Source organism: Ursus arctos, unplaced genomic scaffold (assembly GCF_023065955.2).
Source record: "Ursus arctos isolate Adak ecotype North America unplaced genomic scaffold, UrsArc2.0 scaffold_1, whole genome shotgun sequence".
In the NCBI taxonomy this organism is placed as follows: Eukaryota; Metazoa; Chordata; class Mammalia; order Carnivora; family Ursidae; genus Ursus; species Ursus arctos.
In genome coordinates this window covers 67,518,576-67,533,786 of record NW_026622763.1, presented here as the reverse complement: position 1 = coordinate 67,533,786, position 15,211 = coordinate 67,518,576, and the positions used below count along the sequence as shown (strand labels likewise).

Sequence of the window (15,211 nt, the reverse complement as noted above, 5' to 3'; positions counted from 1 at the left end):
TCCTAATGGGACATTTTTCCGTAGTGGGAGACCTGTGTACTGTTCTACTTTTAAAATGGGAGTTCTTTAAGGTTCCTTCTCATTCTGCACTTTCTCACACAGCTTGGCAGTTTCAACTCTACTCTCACCATGCTAACAACTCACAGAATTATATCTCCAACTCAGACCACTCTCCTAAGTTTTAGGCCTATATCTGATACTCAACATCACTACTCGGGTACCTCACAAATATAAATATGTCAAATGGAAGTTGCTTTTCTCACACTACCAACTGCGTACCTATGATCCATTCCCTACCCCATCCATACTAAGAGAATCTCTACTAGTTAGAGATAGCAATGTGCCAACCAAAAATTCTTCCCTAGATTCCCTTGTAGCTAGTCTGGTCAGTAAGTGTCAGATGGGCTCCTGGGAACTTATCTGATTTAGGTATCCCTCTTTCTTTTCTTCTTCCACTTTGACCATTCAAGTGAGGCTAAAGGTGAAACAGTTATCTTGCAACTATAAGGTGACAGGCAGGAAGTCTAAGCCAACACACTAACGTTGGTTGGAGTATATCTTACAGATGGCACACATTCTGGATTTTCTATCCCCAGACTTCTTGTTATATTAGAAAAATAACCCCATTCATCTAAACCCCTACTAATCATACTCTTAGTATGTGGTCAAACAGATCCTTAATTGTTACAGTAACCAAAATTCATTTCTCCCTGTACTCCCAAGATTTGCTTCTCCAGTGTTTGCCATCTTAGAAACACAGCACCATCTGCCCTATCACTTATACTAAAACCTGGCTGTCTACTTGACATCACATTCTTTTCATCCACCAAATACTATCACCAAGTGCTGCCAAGCTTCATCTCTCAAACACATCTCGTATCTGTCTACCTTTCTCACATCTATTTCCCCATTTTTAGCCACTACCACATCTCATCTCAGGCCCAGAACTTCAACTTTTGTCTGCCTCTAATCCATTCTCTACAAAGTGGGGTTTTAAAGCCAAATCATGTCATTCCCCTTCTTATAAGCCCTGAAGTTTCCCACTGCACTTTCAATAGTCCAAAACTCTTAATGTGGCATGTAAGATCCTACATAAGTATTTCCCAAACTGTTCAGAGAACTATCTGCAGCAGAAACACCTGGGGTACTTATTAAAAATATAGATGTTTAAAACAATCTCGGAGGTTGTGCCCTAGGATTCTGCATCTTAAAATTAGGACACACTAACAGTTCAAATGCACATTAAGATACAAGGCCTACCCTACATCACGTGGGCTTCGGAGACTCATCCAAGGCCAATCTCCAATCACCTTGCCTCACCCTTCTCCCATAACTTTTGCTTTCTTTCACCTTCACAAATGTGCTCCTTCTGTCCCTGGGCCTTCAAGGCAGACTATCCTATTAATCCTCACCCTTCCTCTAACTCATTCAAAACTTAACTATCACCTTCCAGGGAAAACCAACCATATCTATTTCATCCACACAAAATATTTTTTGCTATTACCTCTGTTGGCACTCCGTACATTTCTATCATTTATTATATTATTATACATATAAAAATATTTTATTTCTTAAAGAAATAAAATGTTATAGATACGGCTCAGTATTCCCCCTGCACTCATTCCCCTCCTTCCCAGAGGTAAGTCTGAGTGCAGACTGGTGTGCATGTTCTTGTACTTTAACTACATTGCACAGTTATCTCAGAGTCTGTTGTATAGGTGTATAAACAGTGTCATTTGGTATATACCATCTCACCGCCTTAATAAGTTAAATGTACTACACATCTACATGTATCAATATGAACAAATCACTTATCACCATTTAAACTATTTTATTAACTATTCAATATCTGCATCCCCTTCTATTTTTTTTAAAGATTTCATTTATTTTTATTTATTTGACAGAGAGAGAGAGAGACAGCCAGCGAGAGAGGAACACAAGCAGGGGGAGTGGGAGAGGAAGAAGCAGGCCCCAGGGCTCGATCCCAGGACCCTGGGATCATGACCTGAGCCAAAGGCAGACACTTAAGGACTGAGCCACCCAGGCGCCCCCTGCATCCCCTTCTAGATTGCAAACAAGCAAGGGCTTGATCATAGTCATTAACTATCACATATCCTAAGTATTCTGCAGTATCTAGCATGTATCAGGCAAGAGACAAAAAAATATTGGTTGAATGAAGAAGCAATTAGTGAATGAAAAATAGGATAATGCTAAAGCTAATTTATATAAAATCTGAACTACTCCATCAAATAAAATTCGCTAAATATCTTAAACTAATTGTGTACTGCTTAAACAAAAACTAGTGAAATACTGAGAGAGAACTGGTTCTTCGTAGGAAAAAAATAATTTGAAAAGTTATCCATCTGTATTTATATAGCTGGATCGAATCTTAGACATTGGTAGGGGATCTATATGTAATGCCAGAAATGAAGAGGAAAAAACTCACGCAAAAGGAAAACAAAATTCCTGGTATACAGAATAGATGAAAAGTTGTTTGATAACTAAGTACACAGGACTAATAATACTGAATTGGAGACCTAGAAACCAAGAAATCAGAAGAGTCCTGGCCACTTTCTTAGACGCACTTTAGTGGAAAAGCAACTTCATAAAAAGAGTGAACTATTTGACCACTCCTATCCTACTACATTATTATAAAAGCAATACTGGAAGAACAATTTAATTGGAAAATGGGTACATATACTACCAGCTTCCCTAAGGGTATTGGGATAGGTAGAAGTTATTTTTTAGATGTAATTTAATAGCAGAATTGTGTTTCTTCATAGTCCAGTACACGTGGCATGTTTTTGTGATTTTATATCTAACATTATCATTAAAACACATATACAAGAACTATAAATGGCTGTAGATGAGAATACAAAATTTGGTTTTTTTAAACCACTGAATCATTCTAGTTTCTATCCAAAAAAAAATTTTATTCTAAAAATAAGTGCAGATGTGAACAAAGATGAATTCATATTTGGATACTGAGGCTCCAGATCATAGAACTCTTACACAGAAGATAAATGAAAACCCCTACAATTGAGCTCTATGAAAAGCTGTATGGAGTCAGGGTTTATATAGGTTTTAATAAATTGAGGTTAGCTGACAGACATTTAGAGGAGACACACAAAGACTTAAAATGATTTAAAAATGAATCTTCTAAGTCTTAAAGAGTTATAATAAACCTCAGCTTTTAGTGCTAATTCACTAATTTATATTTAATGCTGTAGGAATATACAATAAGGAAACTTTTTAAGTAATGAAAAACACTTGTAAGAAAGCTAAGCTATAAAATTATTTCACTGTAATGGTTGGGGCTGACTTGTTATCTACTATGGTCAAGTTATATTGGAGTTAATTTTCCCACTTAAACATTTTAGAACATAAATGTGCTGTCTGCTGAAAGCCCCCCCAATAATTTCCCATACTTAACTTTTAGTAAAAGTATCTCTGGAGATAGGAACTTCTTTTTTCTATGAGTGAAATAAATATTTGAAAATCAATTATAGGATATTGGTGATGTGATGGAGACACCGCCTGCATTATATGTTATAGTGAAAATTGAAATTATCACAGGATAACCTTGTTTGATATGAAATTTCCCTTTTTGTTCTATCACGGCACTCTGAAATTGTTACTGTCCTTAAACTTTCATGGAATATCCCAATTTTATTAACATGGAGACATAAGTTACTCCACTTACATTCTGCAATGGGAAATAATATAGTCTATGGTCAAAAACCCCAAAATGGGCTCTGGAGTCAAAACTGCCTTCATGCAAATCCTGGTTCTATAGATCTAAGAGTTCGGTGACTTTAGGGAACTTACAAGATCTATATAAATCTGTAGAGGTAATAATAGTACCTACTTCATAGACTTCAGGAGGATTAAAAAATTCTCAAAACATTGCACTGGTTAACCCATAGTAAGTTATGGTAAATGCTAAAAGTCATGCTATTCAAATTTTGATGTTATCAGGTGTCTGCTGCTGGTGTATTGGGCAGGCACTGTTGCTGGAGTTGACTGAAATTACTGACACTGAAAGCAAAAGAGGAAGTCTACAGAAAACTGCAAGATCCTTAGGTTAGCAAACTGGACTGCTTGAGCAAACTGAGATTACCTAAATTTTGGCCCATACCTTTGAGGGCTGATCACTATATATTCAGTTCTAGTCTGCACACTGCTAAGCTTCTTGTTATAAGGGACTGGGAAAGGAACTCTAGACTTTGAAGGTCTTTGGGTACAGGCAGCAGGCATAAATGAGACATTCTTTTTAAAATCACTGCCAATTTTAGGTACAAATGGTAACTTCAAACCTGTGATTAAGACTGTTTACAGATTAACAACTACCTACATCAGAATGAATGAGAATTGTACATCTTCCTGAAGCCAATTTTACTCCAACTCTGGAGAAAAGGTTAGTCACAGAACTTGTAGTAAATACTATGTTTTAAAAAATATTAAAGCAGGTAAAAAAAGAATAAAATTTGTATGAATGTTTAAGGTTGAAAACAAGACTCAGAAGTTCATGCCTTATATTACATTAGGTTACCTACCCAGATCCTATGCCCAACTTCCCAGCATTCACTGATCCTATTTAAGTCCAAAAAGCACTAGATAAACCGCAACTTTCAATCTACTTAGAACTTTTGCAGAAGATCCTAAATACTTAACTAAAACAAAATTCTAAAATTCACAATAGCACTGAATGGGGATTTTTGCAAAGCAAAAACTACAAAACTCAATATGCAAACACAGCAACACCCCCCTATCCAGAGTCCCCAAATATAAGGTAAATGCACTAATACATGAGACCATGACATGACAAAGCCCAACATGTAAGGGATACCAAATAAACAGCAGTACTGATTCTGTGGCAGACATATATGGTGGATGTAAAATAAAAGTGCACAACAGAGACAAAATAAAAATTAAAGCTTCTCAAGTTTTTATTACTTGGCTAAAAACATAGCAAATTTGTTTTCTTTTTCCTTTGTTTCTCCTTCAGGTGAAAAAAAAATCATAAGTACTCTAAGTTTTGTTGTCATAACATGTTTTAGTTGAAACACTTCATAAACACACAAGTAGAAAGTTAAGCTCTACTTCCCCACCTCCTTAAAACGATTCTCTAAAGCTTCTCTTTCAGGTAAAAAGAAGAGACATTAAGGCAGGAATATTTTATTGGTATGATTTAAAAGGGTTAATAGTATTAGTCACCATAGAATTTTAACAAAGTCACTTGTTTTATAATTTCATCGAGATGTTAATAAAGTTTCATTGTGCAAAAAAAGTAACATTCATTTCAATTCAAAGTAGAAACAATATTATTTAGTTCATTTCTTTATTTATATTGTAAATCTTGTGCAGGGACCTGGACCCACAGATTTTGTATTCAAAGTTGAAGGTAAAATAATAAATTATCAACAATGAACTTTATTATAATGAAAAAAGCATGAATTTTAACACTCATGTTTTTAATTTTTAAAGAAAATAACTCTAGAATGGCAAGTGTCAACAAAGATTTGGAAATGAACATATCAGCAATATGAAGGCTTAAAAATGAAAACCCATTTTATGAGTAACTTTGATGTAATTTTTATGTTACCTCATTTTCAGCCAAAAACGAGTTATGACAGGAAAAAGTTTAAAAGAAAGAATACCTGAAATTCATATATTTTGAATTTTTCGATTAGGGTCTTTAATTGTGAGTGACTGTGAGAAAGAACAAAACAACAAAATGTGGATGGAGTCCAACGAATAATTTATACTGTGGTTTTATACAACATAATTAATCTCATTTAATGGAATTAAGTGAATCCCCTCAAAGGATAATTGTAATTGCCCCTTAGTGATGATCTGTGAAAGGCACATACAAAATAATGAAAATTAGTAATTAGAAAGAAAAGTTTAATAAGAAGCTAAAGATCATGATTTCAATTTTACAATGGAATGGTCCAAATATGAATAACCAGTGTGACTGATGGGAGTACTTCAAGACCATTCTAATTTTAATAAAATGTGAAAACAAGCAGAGTTTATACTGAGTAAGAGCCAGTCTCCTAAAAGTTCAGGTTCTCATCTATATAAACTTGTAGAGAAAAGAGCTACCCATTAGGCAAGTTTAAATTTTGAGAAGAAACCTATACCTTTTTTTAAGACTAACATGATTTTAAGTTGTAACATTTCTAAGTCAACAAAGCCTTTAAAAAAGTAATGCTTTTCAAGAACAGCAATATAAATTTCCTTCATAAATAAAAAATAAAAATCCCAGGACTATTAAATGTAGGTTGGTGCTAAGGACAATATACATGATAGAACAACATACTGACAAATGAGGTGCCTTGTTATGAAGCCACCCAGAAATCCAAACATGTAAAATAAAAACAAAGGAAATAAGCTACATATTTTACATAATAGTATGGGCTGGGAAAAGCTAACTTGCAAAGAAAAAGAATTTTTCTTCTAGAAAACATTTGTTTAGAACTCCAATAATCTTTTGCTTATTTAACCTTTTTACCTGTATATTTAACCTAACCCCAAAGGAACTTGTTTTAAAAAGCAAATGGTGCAACATTTATTTTTAGAGCCACATTTTTGCTACCCTTAAACTTTCTTTCAAAGGTTCCAGAGTATGTTTTATTTTTAGAACTACTGTATAATTGTAGCATTCACTTCTAACTTTACTAGTCTTTATAAACTGTGGCATAAGACTGTTTACTAGAAAAATACAATTAAATAGTTATAATCACTGATGGGACAATCAGTTTGCCAAATAACTAGTCATATTAACTATTGTCAAATATGCTTTTCATTACAAATAACTGATAAACAAAAGGCTGTCATAACAAAACACAAAGCAGACCAACTCCAGCAAAACAGAGAAAAAAATATTGAACATACGTTAACTGAGAAAGCAAGGTGCTAAGAAACCTGGAAAAGGGGGTTGGCTAAGTGGGAATTTGTACCAGATAAACTTTAAGATTACCTTCAAGTGCAATTATGGGATTCTTACCTATTTTATTATTTTTTTTAGAGAGAGACCATGTGTGCACACGACTGAGGGAGGGAGAGAGAATCTTAGGCAGGCTCTACACCCAGCGTGGAGCCCAACTCGGGGCCTGATCTCACCACCCCAAGATCATGACCTGAGCTGAAATCAAGAGTCGGACGCTTAACTGACTAAGCTAACACCCTGGTGCCCCTCAATTATGAAATTCTAATAAATTACAAGATTATGGTAAATGAAAGAACATCACAGAGAACTAGAAAGGTTGAACTATGTTTTAAAAGTAAAACAAATTCTTCAGCTGTTTATAGAATATGAACCAAAACTATAACACAGGGCTCCAAGTGGAATTACTGGAATGAGGAGATTTTCATAATGTAAATAAAAATCACCAGTCATGTTAATATGGAAACAAATCTAAAACTATTTCAGGTAAGAACTTTTCCTTTTAAAAGCTAAGCTTTCCAGATAGACAATTTCAATCATCTGAGGTATTAATTAACATTAGAAGTATTTCAGCAAGGTAAATACTTAATGAGAAAAAAAATCATTATTTTTAATAATACTATGTCCAGAAAAATTGTATCCTCAGATATTAAAATTTGGCTTAAAAATATATATACCAAGTTGTTCTTTATCACTGAGATTTAATTAAATATTTCTGAGTTAGTAAATGAGATTTAGAATTGAAAGTCTAATATTGGGCGTTGTGAGATCAATTGCCAATATTTGTCACTTCATTACTCTTTCCTGTGAGCCTCCATACTGAACTGTATGGAGTTCATTGTAGCATTTGGCACCAAGAATCATAATTTCTTTTTTTTCTTTTTTACCCCTTATGTAAGTTCTCAATAAAAAGTAATTTATGCAAAAAAATACCACAAATACCACCCAAAAAAGCAATACATTCAAGTGCTAATTTGTGTCATTCATTTTAGTTAAAGGTTAATGTAATTGATTAGAAAGCCATTATAAAAGTTTAATCAACATAGGCTTTACATATTTTGCGTATCTTAAAAATCTCTATAGCTACAACTTCTAAAAATCACTACAGTGGATCTACAATCTACAAAACAAATAGTAAAGTCAACCTTAAAATTAATGAACTTTCATATTTCGAAATATAATTAAAAGGAACATTTCAAAACTATAGTATAATAGAATCACTTCATTAAATACAAAGATTTATGATCAGTCTCCTTAACATCTTCTATTTAAAAAGCAAGCACCTTTTCTATCACTATTTAAGAAATTAAGGGCTCTTTAACATCAAGTTTTGCCAGCTCTGTTTTACGTTGGACAGATTTTTGCTTTAGATGCCTTTACAGTAGTTTTAAAAATGAAAACAGACTAAGTGTAACTCTAAATTTCTTCAAGTCTGTACGGTATTCGCTCTGATAAACTACTTGGGCAGGGGAAGAGAGAAGGATAAAAGGACCTCTCCCAGTCCAACTGAATTCCTTCCATTTCTATGCAATGTAAGAAACAAATGTTTAAACTATGTTTACAATGTGAAATAAAAGTGGTTGAACTTAATATACTTGAATATATTTTCCTGTTTAATTTTGCCTTTGAACTCCATGACAGAGAATGGACTAAGGTAAAGTATCCTGAATAAATCTACGTGAAAATCTGAAGGATGGGCCATGATGCCTCATAACAGCTAGATCTCCAACATCCGGTTTTGGTTTTATTACACAATATAAATATTACATTTAATATAAAATAGTAAAGGAACTGAGCAGAAATCATGTTACTTTTTGAAAAAATTGCATTCTAGCATTTTCAAGATTGTTTAGGAGAAACACCCAAATTTTCATATATGATAGTAAAGCACATTCTTAAAATAAAAATTGTGCACAATTTTTGGAATAAAACTATTCCATAAGCTGTACATTATTTTAAGTTGAATATAATCCTTCCATATAATAAATTTTTGCTTTCCCTTTTATGGAGTTCCCCGATACTGCTACTCTCTTACTTGGACAGCACAAGTAGTGAATGGGCACAAAGAGAGAAAGTACAATCTTTAAATTGAACAAGTAAAATATGTTATATTTTATAAATCCTGGGGACAGCAAAAATGTTAAGAGTTCTTTTACGATAAAACTTGGAATAGGAATAAAGCAAAGAACCATTTACACATAACATACTATGTGGAAAGGATTGCTGCTGATTTTCAGAAGACGGATGGATGGGTGAATGGACAGACGGACAGATAAACAGACAGACACAGATAGATACACTCACAAACACATACATATAGAACATGCATACATTATATATAAGTTATCAAGATATAGACTGACATATCAGTATATATCAGTGTTTCTTTCCACATATATACATGCCCATAAAACTCTACATTGTCAGACCAAGACCACCAAGCTCTTTAAGTCACCTCTCCTTTTCCTTTAAATGGATTAAAAAACAACAAAATTCCAAGTTTATCTTTAAAAGTAAGCAATCATAAACATTACATTGTGAATATATCATGACACTTGAACGCCATATCTACTAGTCCCCAAATTTACTAGATTTTACTTTAACAAAAAATCCCACAGATAAATACAAATTCTTATAAGCAATGGTATTTTCCTTTCAAATAGTTTTAAAATTCTACAATATATTTGGAACATCTTCTCCGGATACAAATGACAGATCTGATCAAACAGAAATATTTAAAGTACGGTTGACCTTGAACAATGTTGGAGTGGGGGTTAGGGATACCGGCCCCTATGTAGTTGAAAATCTGCACATAACTTTTGATTCTCCCAAAACTTAGCAACTAATAGCCTACGCTGACCAGAAGCTTTACCAAGAACATACAGTGTTAATTAAAGCATATTTCGTACGTTATAGTAGGCTAGGGAAAAAAATGTTATTAAGAAAATCATAAGGAAGATAAAATACATTACAGTATTGTACTATAAATCAAATTATGTAAGTGGACCCATGCAGTTCAAACCTCTGTTGAGAGTCAGCTGTACTGTACTTGACTAACAATGCATGGAGCCTCATTATTATAATTTGGACTATGTTGTATAAATATACAGAAAGAAGTAAGTTCCTTTGAAAACTAAATTCCTTAAAAAGTAGTTAAGATGAATTTCTATATTATAGTTATTCCACTCAATTACAAATTGTACTGTGAATGACAATTCTAAAGTAGTATTAGGATACTCTTCATTTGATTTAGCAATATGTTTTTCCTATGCTAGACAACAGATAAAACAACAGCGACACAGTGAGATACTCTTCCTCAGAAAGCAGAAACAGTATATACGGTAGACTTTTTTTTTTTTTTTTAAGTTGTCAAATAGAAAAACAACAAAAAAAAAAAATTGGGAGAAAAGTCTTTATTCAAATACTTCTAGTACAACCAATAGGAAAATGTCCTCTCCCTCAAAAAACCCCACCAACTCTACACTTTGCTTAAAAATAAAAAAATCAAACAAAGCCCTTTTGAGTAGTTCTCATATCTCTTCACAACAGCCTCAGAATTAAAAATATAAAACATTTTAATAGTATCTTCATAAAGGAAATTTTTTAAGTTAAAATTCCAACTACTTGTACTTAAAATGCTAGAGTTGCTTTCATCAAAAAAAAAAAAAAAACAATAAAATCAGCTTAAAATAAATTTATTGTACAATACAAAAAGTAGGCATACTGGAAAATAAAAGGTACATTATTAAATATACAAAGCAAATGAAAGAAAGCTAAATAACACAAATGTTTTAATCCAAACACTAAGATAAAATGCACAACATTTATGCTAAAAATAAAGTATTTCAGGAAGGATATGCATTTCAAAAGAAATGTTAATAATGAAAAAAAAAAGAAAAACAAATGTGCTAACTTCTAAATGCTTGAATATCAAGAATCAGTAATGGCATGAAACATTAAATCCACAATACTGGGTACTTTTCAAGAACTTTATTTGAAAAGGTATTAAAAATACTGAAGGAATTGATTTAAAGAATGTCCTTAAATCTGGCAAAGATTCTTTCTTTTTTTTTTTTTTTTAAAGTAAAGTTTGGGGACCTATTCACAGTATCTTCCCCCTTCTTCCATTTGGATACTGTCCTACAAAAATTTCTGGATGCTCATCCTTAACAAGTTTTAAACACAGTTAGCATAGATAACAGTACTTCACTGGTAAGTGTGCGTTTACTCCTTACCAACATAAGTGCCATAAATTAACAACATAATTTTGAAACCTATAAATATGGACACAATAGGAAACATTAAATTTGCATTTTACAAAGTAAAACCAATCTTCAAATGAAATAGTAAAATGTAACAATAGCATAAGGGGGAAAAAAAAAGCTTTTTTCCCAATCTATCAATTAAGACACTCCCCAAACTGCAAATGGCTTTGGTGGAACTCATAGTACAAATGATACTGTTTAAAGGTGTTGCAGAGGTGAGGCTTCAAGAAATCCACTCCCCTGTAAATGGCCAAACCAGAAACATCCGGTGAGATATGCACTGGATATTTGTACATTACAGAAATATTCAAGTAACCATAAAATCCTTGATAAAATCCTCTAAAACTTAACATATAATTATTTAAATATTTAAGTTTAATACTTAAGTTAGCCCAAAAAGCTTTTGACCAACACCTTTGGAAGGGAGGACTTCTTTTTCTATTACCACAGTTCCCAAGCTCCAGACATCATATAATCAGGTTTTTTGTATTTATATTTGCACAGTATCTAAATTACTCAGTGAAATCTTTTTTACAACAGTATTATTTACTTTCATGGATGTTATCCACCACATATATACCATGACACTTAAAAAAAAAAAAAAAAAAGAAGACTATCAAGTTCTCCTTCTAATCCCCAGGCCCCATCACTGCCTCTCCAAAATCTACAAGTTTAAAAATGAATAAAACAAAAACTAAAACACCTTGCAGGTATGGGAAACTGTGGGAAAACCAAAGAGGTATTTGGAAGAAGGAAGAAGTGTGAATAGGTCCAAGAGAATTTTACAATCACTTTGCCAAGACAGACTTTAAACATTGTAAATTATTCAAACAGTCCTTCTCTTAAAAACAAGTTCTGATTCTCAATATTGCATTTTTATAACCAAACAAAAAGATTCAGATCTAACATTTTAGTAGCATACTTACTACCATCAGACTGAATTCATTTCCTAAGTACTCTAAAAGAGTTCAAATAAAACAAACTTTATGAGATGTTATTATAATTTATCATAAAAGATTCATTAGCATTTGTGAAATCATTAGGGTAATAAAAATATTAAAAGCTAAAACCAAGAATTCACCATTCATACTTAAATATAACATAGAAAAAGTAACGTGGATAATACGAAAATAAAATTGTTCAGGTAAACATTTCACTTGAAGACACTCACTGTTGCTCCTTCTGAGTAACCATTATAGCTTTTTAACAGTGAAACGTCATTATCTTACTTCTGAAATTCTTTGGCTGGAATGTTTTAGTAACATAAGACACTCCTGTACATGACAATTTTGACAGAACATAGAGGAATTGCAAAATAAAAAAAGCAAAGACATGATTTATATTTTAAAGTGTTTGATAAAATTTAAAATGAAGTTTTAAAAATTTAAAGCCAATCTATCACTAAAAATGGCATAAAATGTAAACTTAAGCTAATTTTATAATCTACTGCTATGTTAAATAATTTGGGATTCATTAATTTTTCCTTTTTAGTTTTGTATTTAGCACAGATATAACTTTCTACTGCCCCTACAGACATCATGTAAGTTTTAAAACTGGGAAAGAAAAAACAAAATGTAATGAAACTTATGAGTTCAGTGTGTGGGTTTTAGAACCAAAAAATTAAATATTTGTTACTATTTTAAAATGAGGATTAAGTTAAAATTTTAATTATACCATGAAAAAATTTAAAGGAATTTTTCCTTTTTGCATCTTTTAAAAATAAAGCAAGTTTGCTGTACTTATTTATAAATACTTTTTAAAAGACCAACAAATCCACTTTTTAATCTATTATCTTTATACAAAGATTAAAAGGAAAAAAAGCTTTATGGCTCCAGCACCCAAGGTTGAAAACACAAAAAACTCAAATAAATATTTATAGTATGCAAAAAAGCTAAAGATGTTTGAGAGGTTAAATGAAGAACATTCTGAAACTAGAACCCATTTCTTTAGCTTTTCTCTCCCAGACTTTCCATTCTATATACTACAGTTGTAGAGATGTCCTCATTTGACTCAGGTGACACTTTTTTCCATACTGTCTCTTTTAAAGCAAGTTCTTGTTGGAGACTTTCATAGTCCAATGGTCCAAAGGAATGCTAGTTGTTCAAGCAACATACATAATTTATTAGTGCACTTGAGTGAAGAAAGGTCCAAGCTATAAAACGGTATTTTTCAATGAATGTTATTAAAATCTGTTAACATTTTCACCCACCACCATATGATGTTTTGTTCCATGTTACTCATGTTGACTCTCATGGAAGTTTCTATTCTGTTGGCTTCGCATAATTCTCATAAATTATTAGAAGTTACTTTGATCAGAACTAACAATAGGAAAATTTTCTTAGTATGCATAAAAATAATTTCTACTTATAAGAGTTTCATATTAGCTTCAAGTCTAATTAGTTATTTACTATAAACATTTTCCAGATGGGATATAAAGGAATTTAATTAAAACTCAAAACAAGTCCTTGTTCCAGTGAATAACTATGAAGACAAAAAATCTTGTTCCTGAAATTTAAGTCCTGACTCTTAAATATTAACTCTAAAGAAGTATATATGTGCAATAATATGAAGCCAAACACACTGATAAACAAATATTACTTTAAAATAAGAGTGTCAAGAATTCTGTATTAAACACTTTTTATAGAAAAGTATTTCACCTGTAGTGGCCAATAAAACTTACTTATGAGGCTTTGAAAGGTCTTTCACTAATACTCTAATCCCTTTCCCATTTATATATCCATCAACGTCAAAATAAACTTCAAGACTATAACTGACGAATATTTAAAGTAAAAACAAGGCTTTCTTTTATACCATGAAGCACTTTCCAATGTTGTTGTCTTGTAACAGAACCAATTCTTTTTTCTTTTTAGCAGAATCAATTCTTAAAAATATTGCTTAAAATAGCAGGAAAATGGGTGGTGGGGAAACTCTGCTGCTAGGTTAACCAGTTTAAATTTAAATAAAACAGCAGTATCTATATACTACCGTGTCCAGGGTAAAAATGTCAACAACTTGTGTACACTTATTTGTGATTAGCAAATATATGAGGCCACTAACAATTAAACTAAGTTCTATTCAAATAGGTTAATCTTATTTTTCTCTCGCAGAAAAACATTACATAATAATCTAAATAAGAATTTTGCTTACCCTTTGATCACCACCTTCTCTTCGAGGATCAAGTTTTTTTGCAAAATGTCTCAGATTATCATAGTTATGGAAATTACAGAGAGAAACAAGATCCTGCAAATAAACAGAACAGGTATAAGAAACTGGCTATTCATTGGCCATTGTTTTTTCATATTTTAACAAATCACACTAATATTTATCCAACTTAACTACTATCTCATAGAAAATACCACTGCATGTTAATAAAGCAGCACAATGCATCAAAAAGAGAACTGAATCAGAATGAGAAGACATGGATAAAAAATCTGAGAACACTGCTTACCAGCATGACCCTAGGGCTCAACTATCAAATTGTTTAACTTTCATTTCCTATAAAATGGCCACTACAGTAATAGGCCATATGAAAGAACTATTCTATCAAATAACCAAAAGCACCACAAATATATAAATCAGTATTCTGGTTATAATCTATAACCTATAAGCAATCCAATGTCATCCTCTAGTTTTTGTAAAATATAAAACTGAAAAATAAATCAGAATTTTAATTGAGGAAGTTTGCAGAAAAATTACAGTACTCAATATAGAGTCTATGAAGTAGTAAATGTACATAAAACCAGAAGCTGAAATATTAGCAAACTTGGGTAACAACATAAAATACTGAACTAATCAAGAGTAGTAACAATTTTATTTTGCAGTGCTTATGTCCTCAAGAAAGAGACTTTTCAAGGGAGTTTATGGATAAAGATATTCAAACATGCAGATTAACAATGACATAATAAACTATAATAACCTTAATTTATGTTGGGCTTTAAATTTAAGCCTTTCCAAATTTAGTAACTTTACCTGAGTTTTTGGAAACAGAAAACTA

General features: G+C 32.1%; 1 protein-coding gene across 3 annotated transcripts in view; it reads right to left on the bottom strand.

Moving 5' to 3' along the window:
• GLS (glutaminase) overlaps positions 1 to 15,211 on the bottom strand; it is an 81,588-nt gene that overhangs the window by 17,322 nt on the left and 49,055 nt on the right. Inside the window, exons 14-15 of one of the 3 annotated variants that reach the window (XM_026492307.4) lie at positions 14,365 to 14,457; positions 10,632 to 13,310 (exon numbers count right to left, since the gene is read on the bottom strand). In XM_026492307.4, the coding sequence (XP_026348092.1) occupies positions 13,164 to 13,310; positions 14,365 to 14,457 (240 nt within the window). In that variant the 3' untranslated portion in view covers positions 10,632 to 13,163. Of the gene's footprint in view, positions 1 to 10,631; positions 13,370 to 14,364; positions 14,458 to 15,211 lie in introns of those variants that run through there. The other 2 variants (XM_026492308.4, XM_026492306.4) reach the window with 2 other exon arrangements.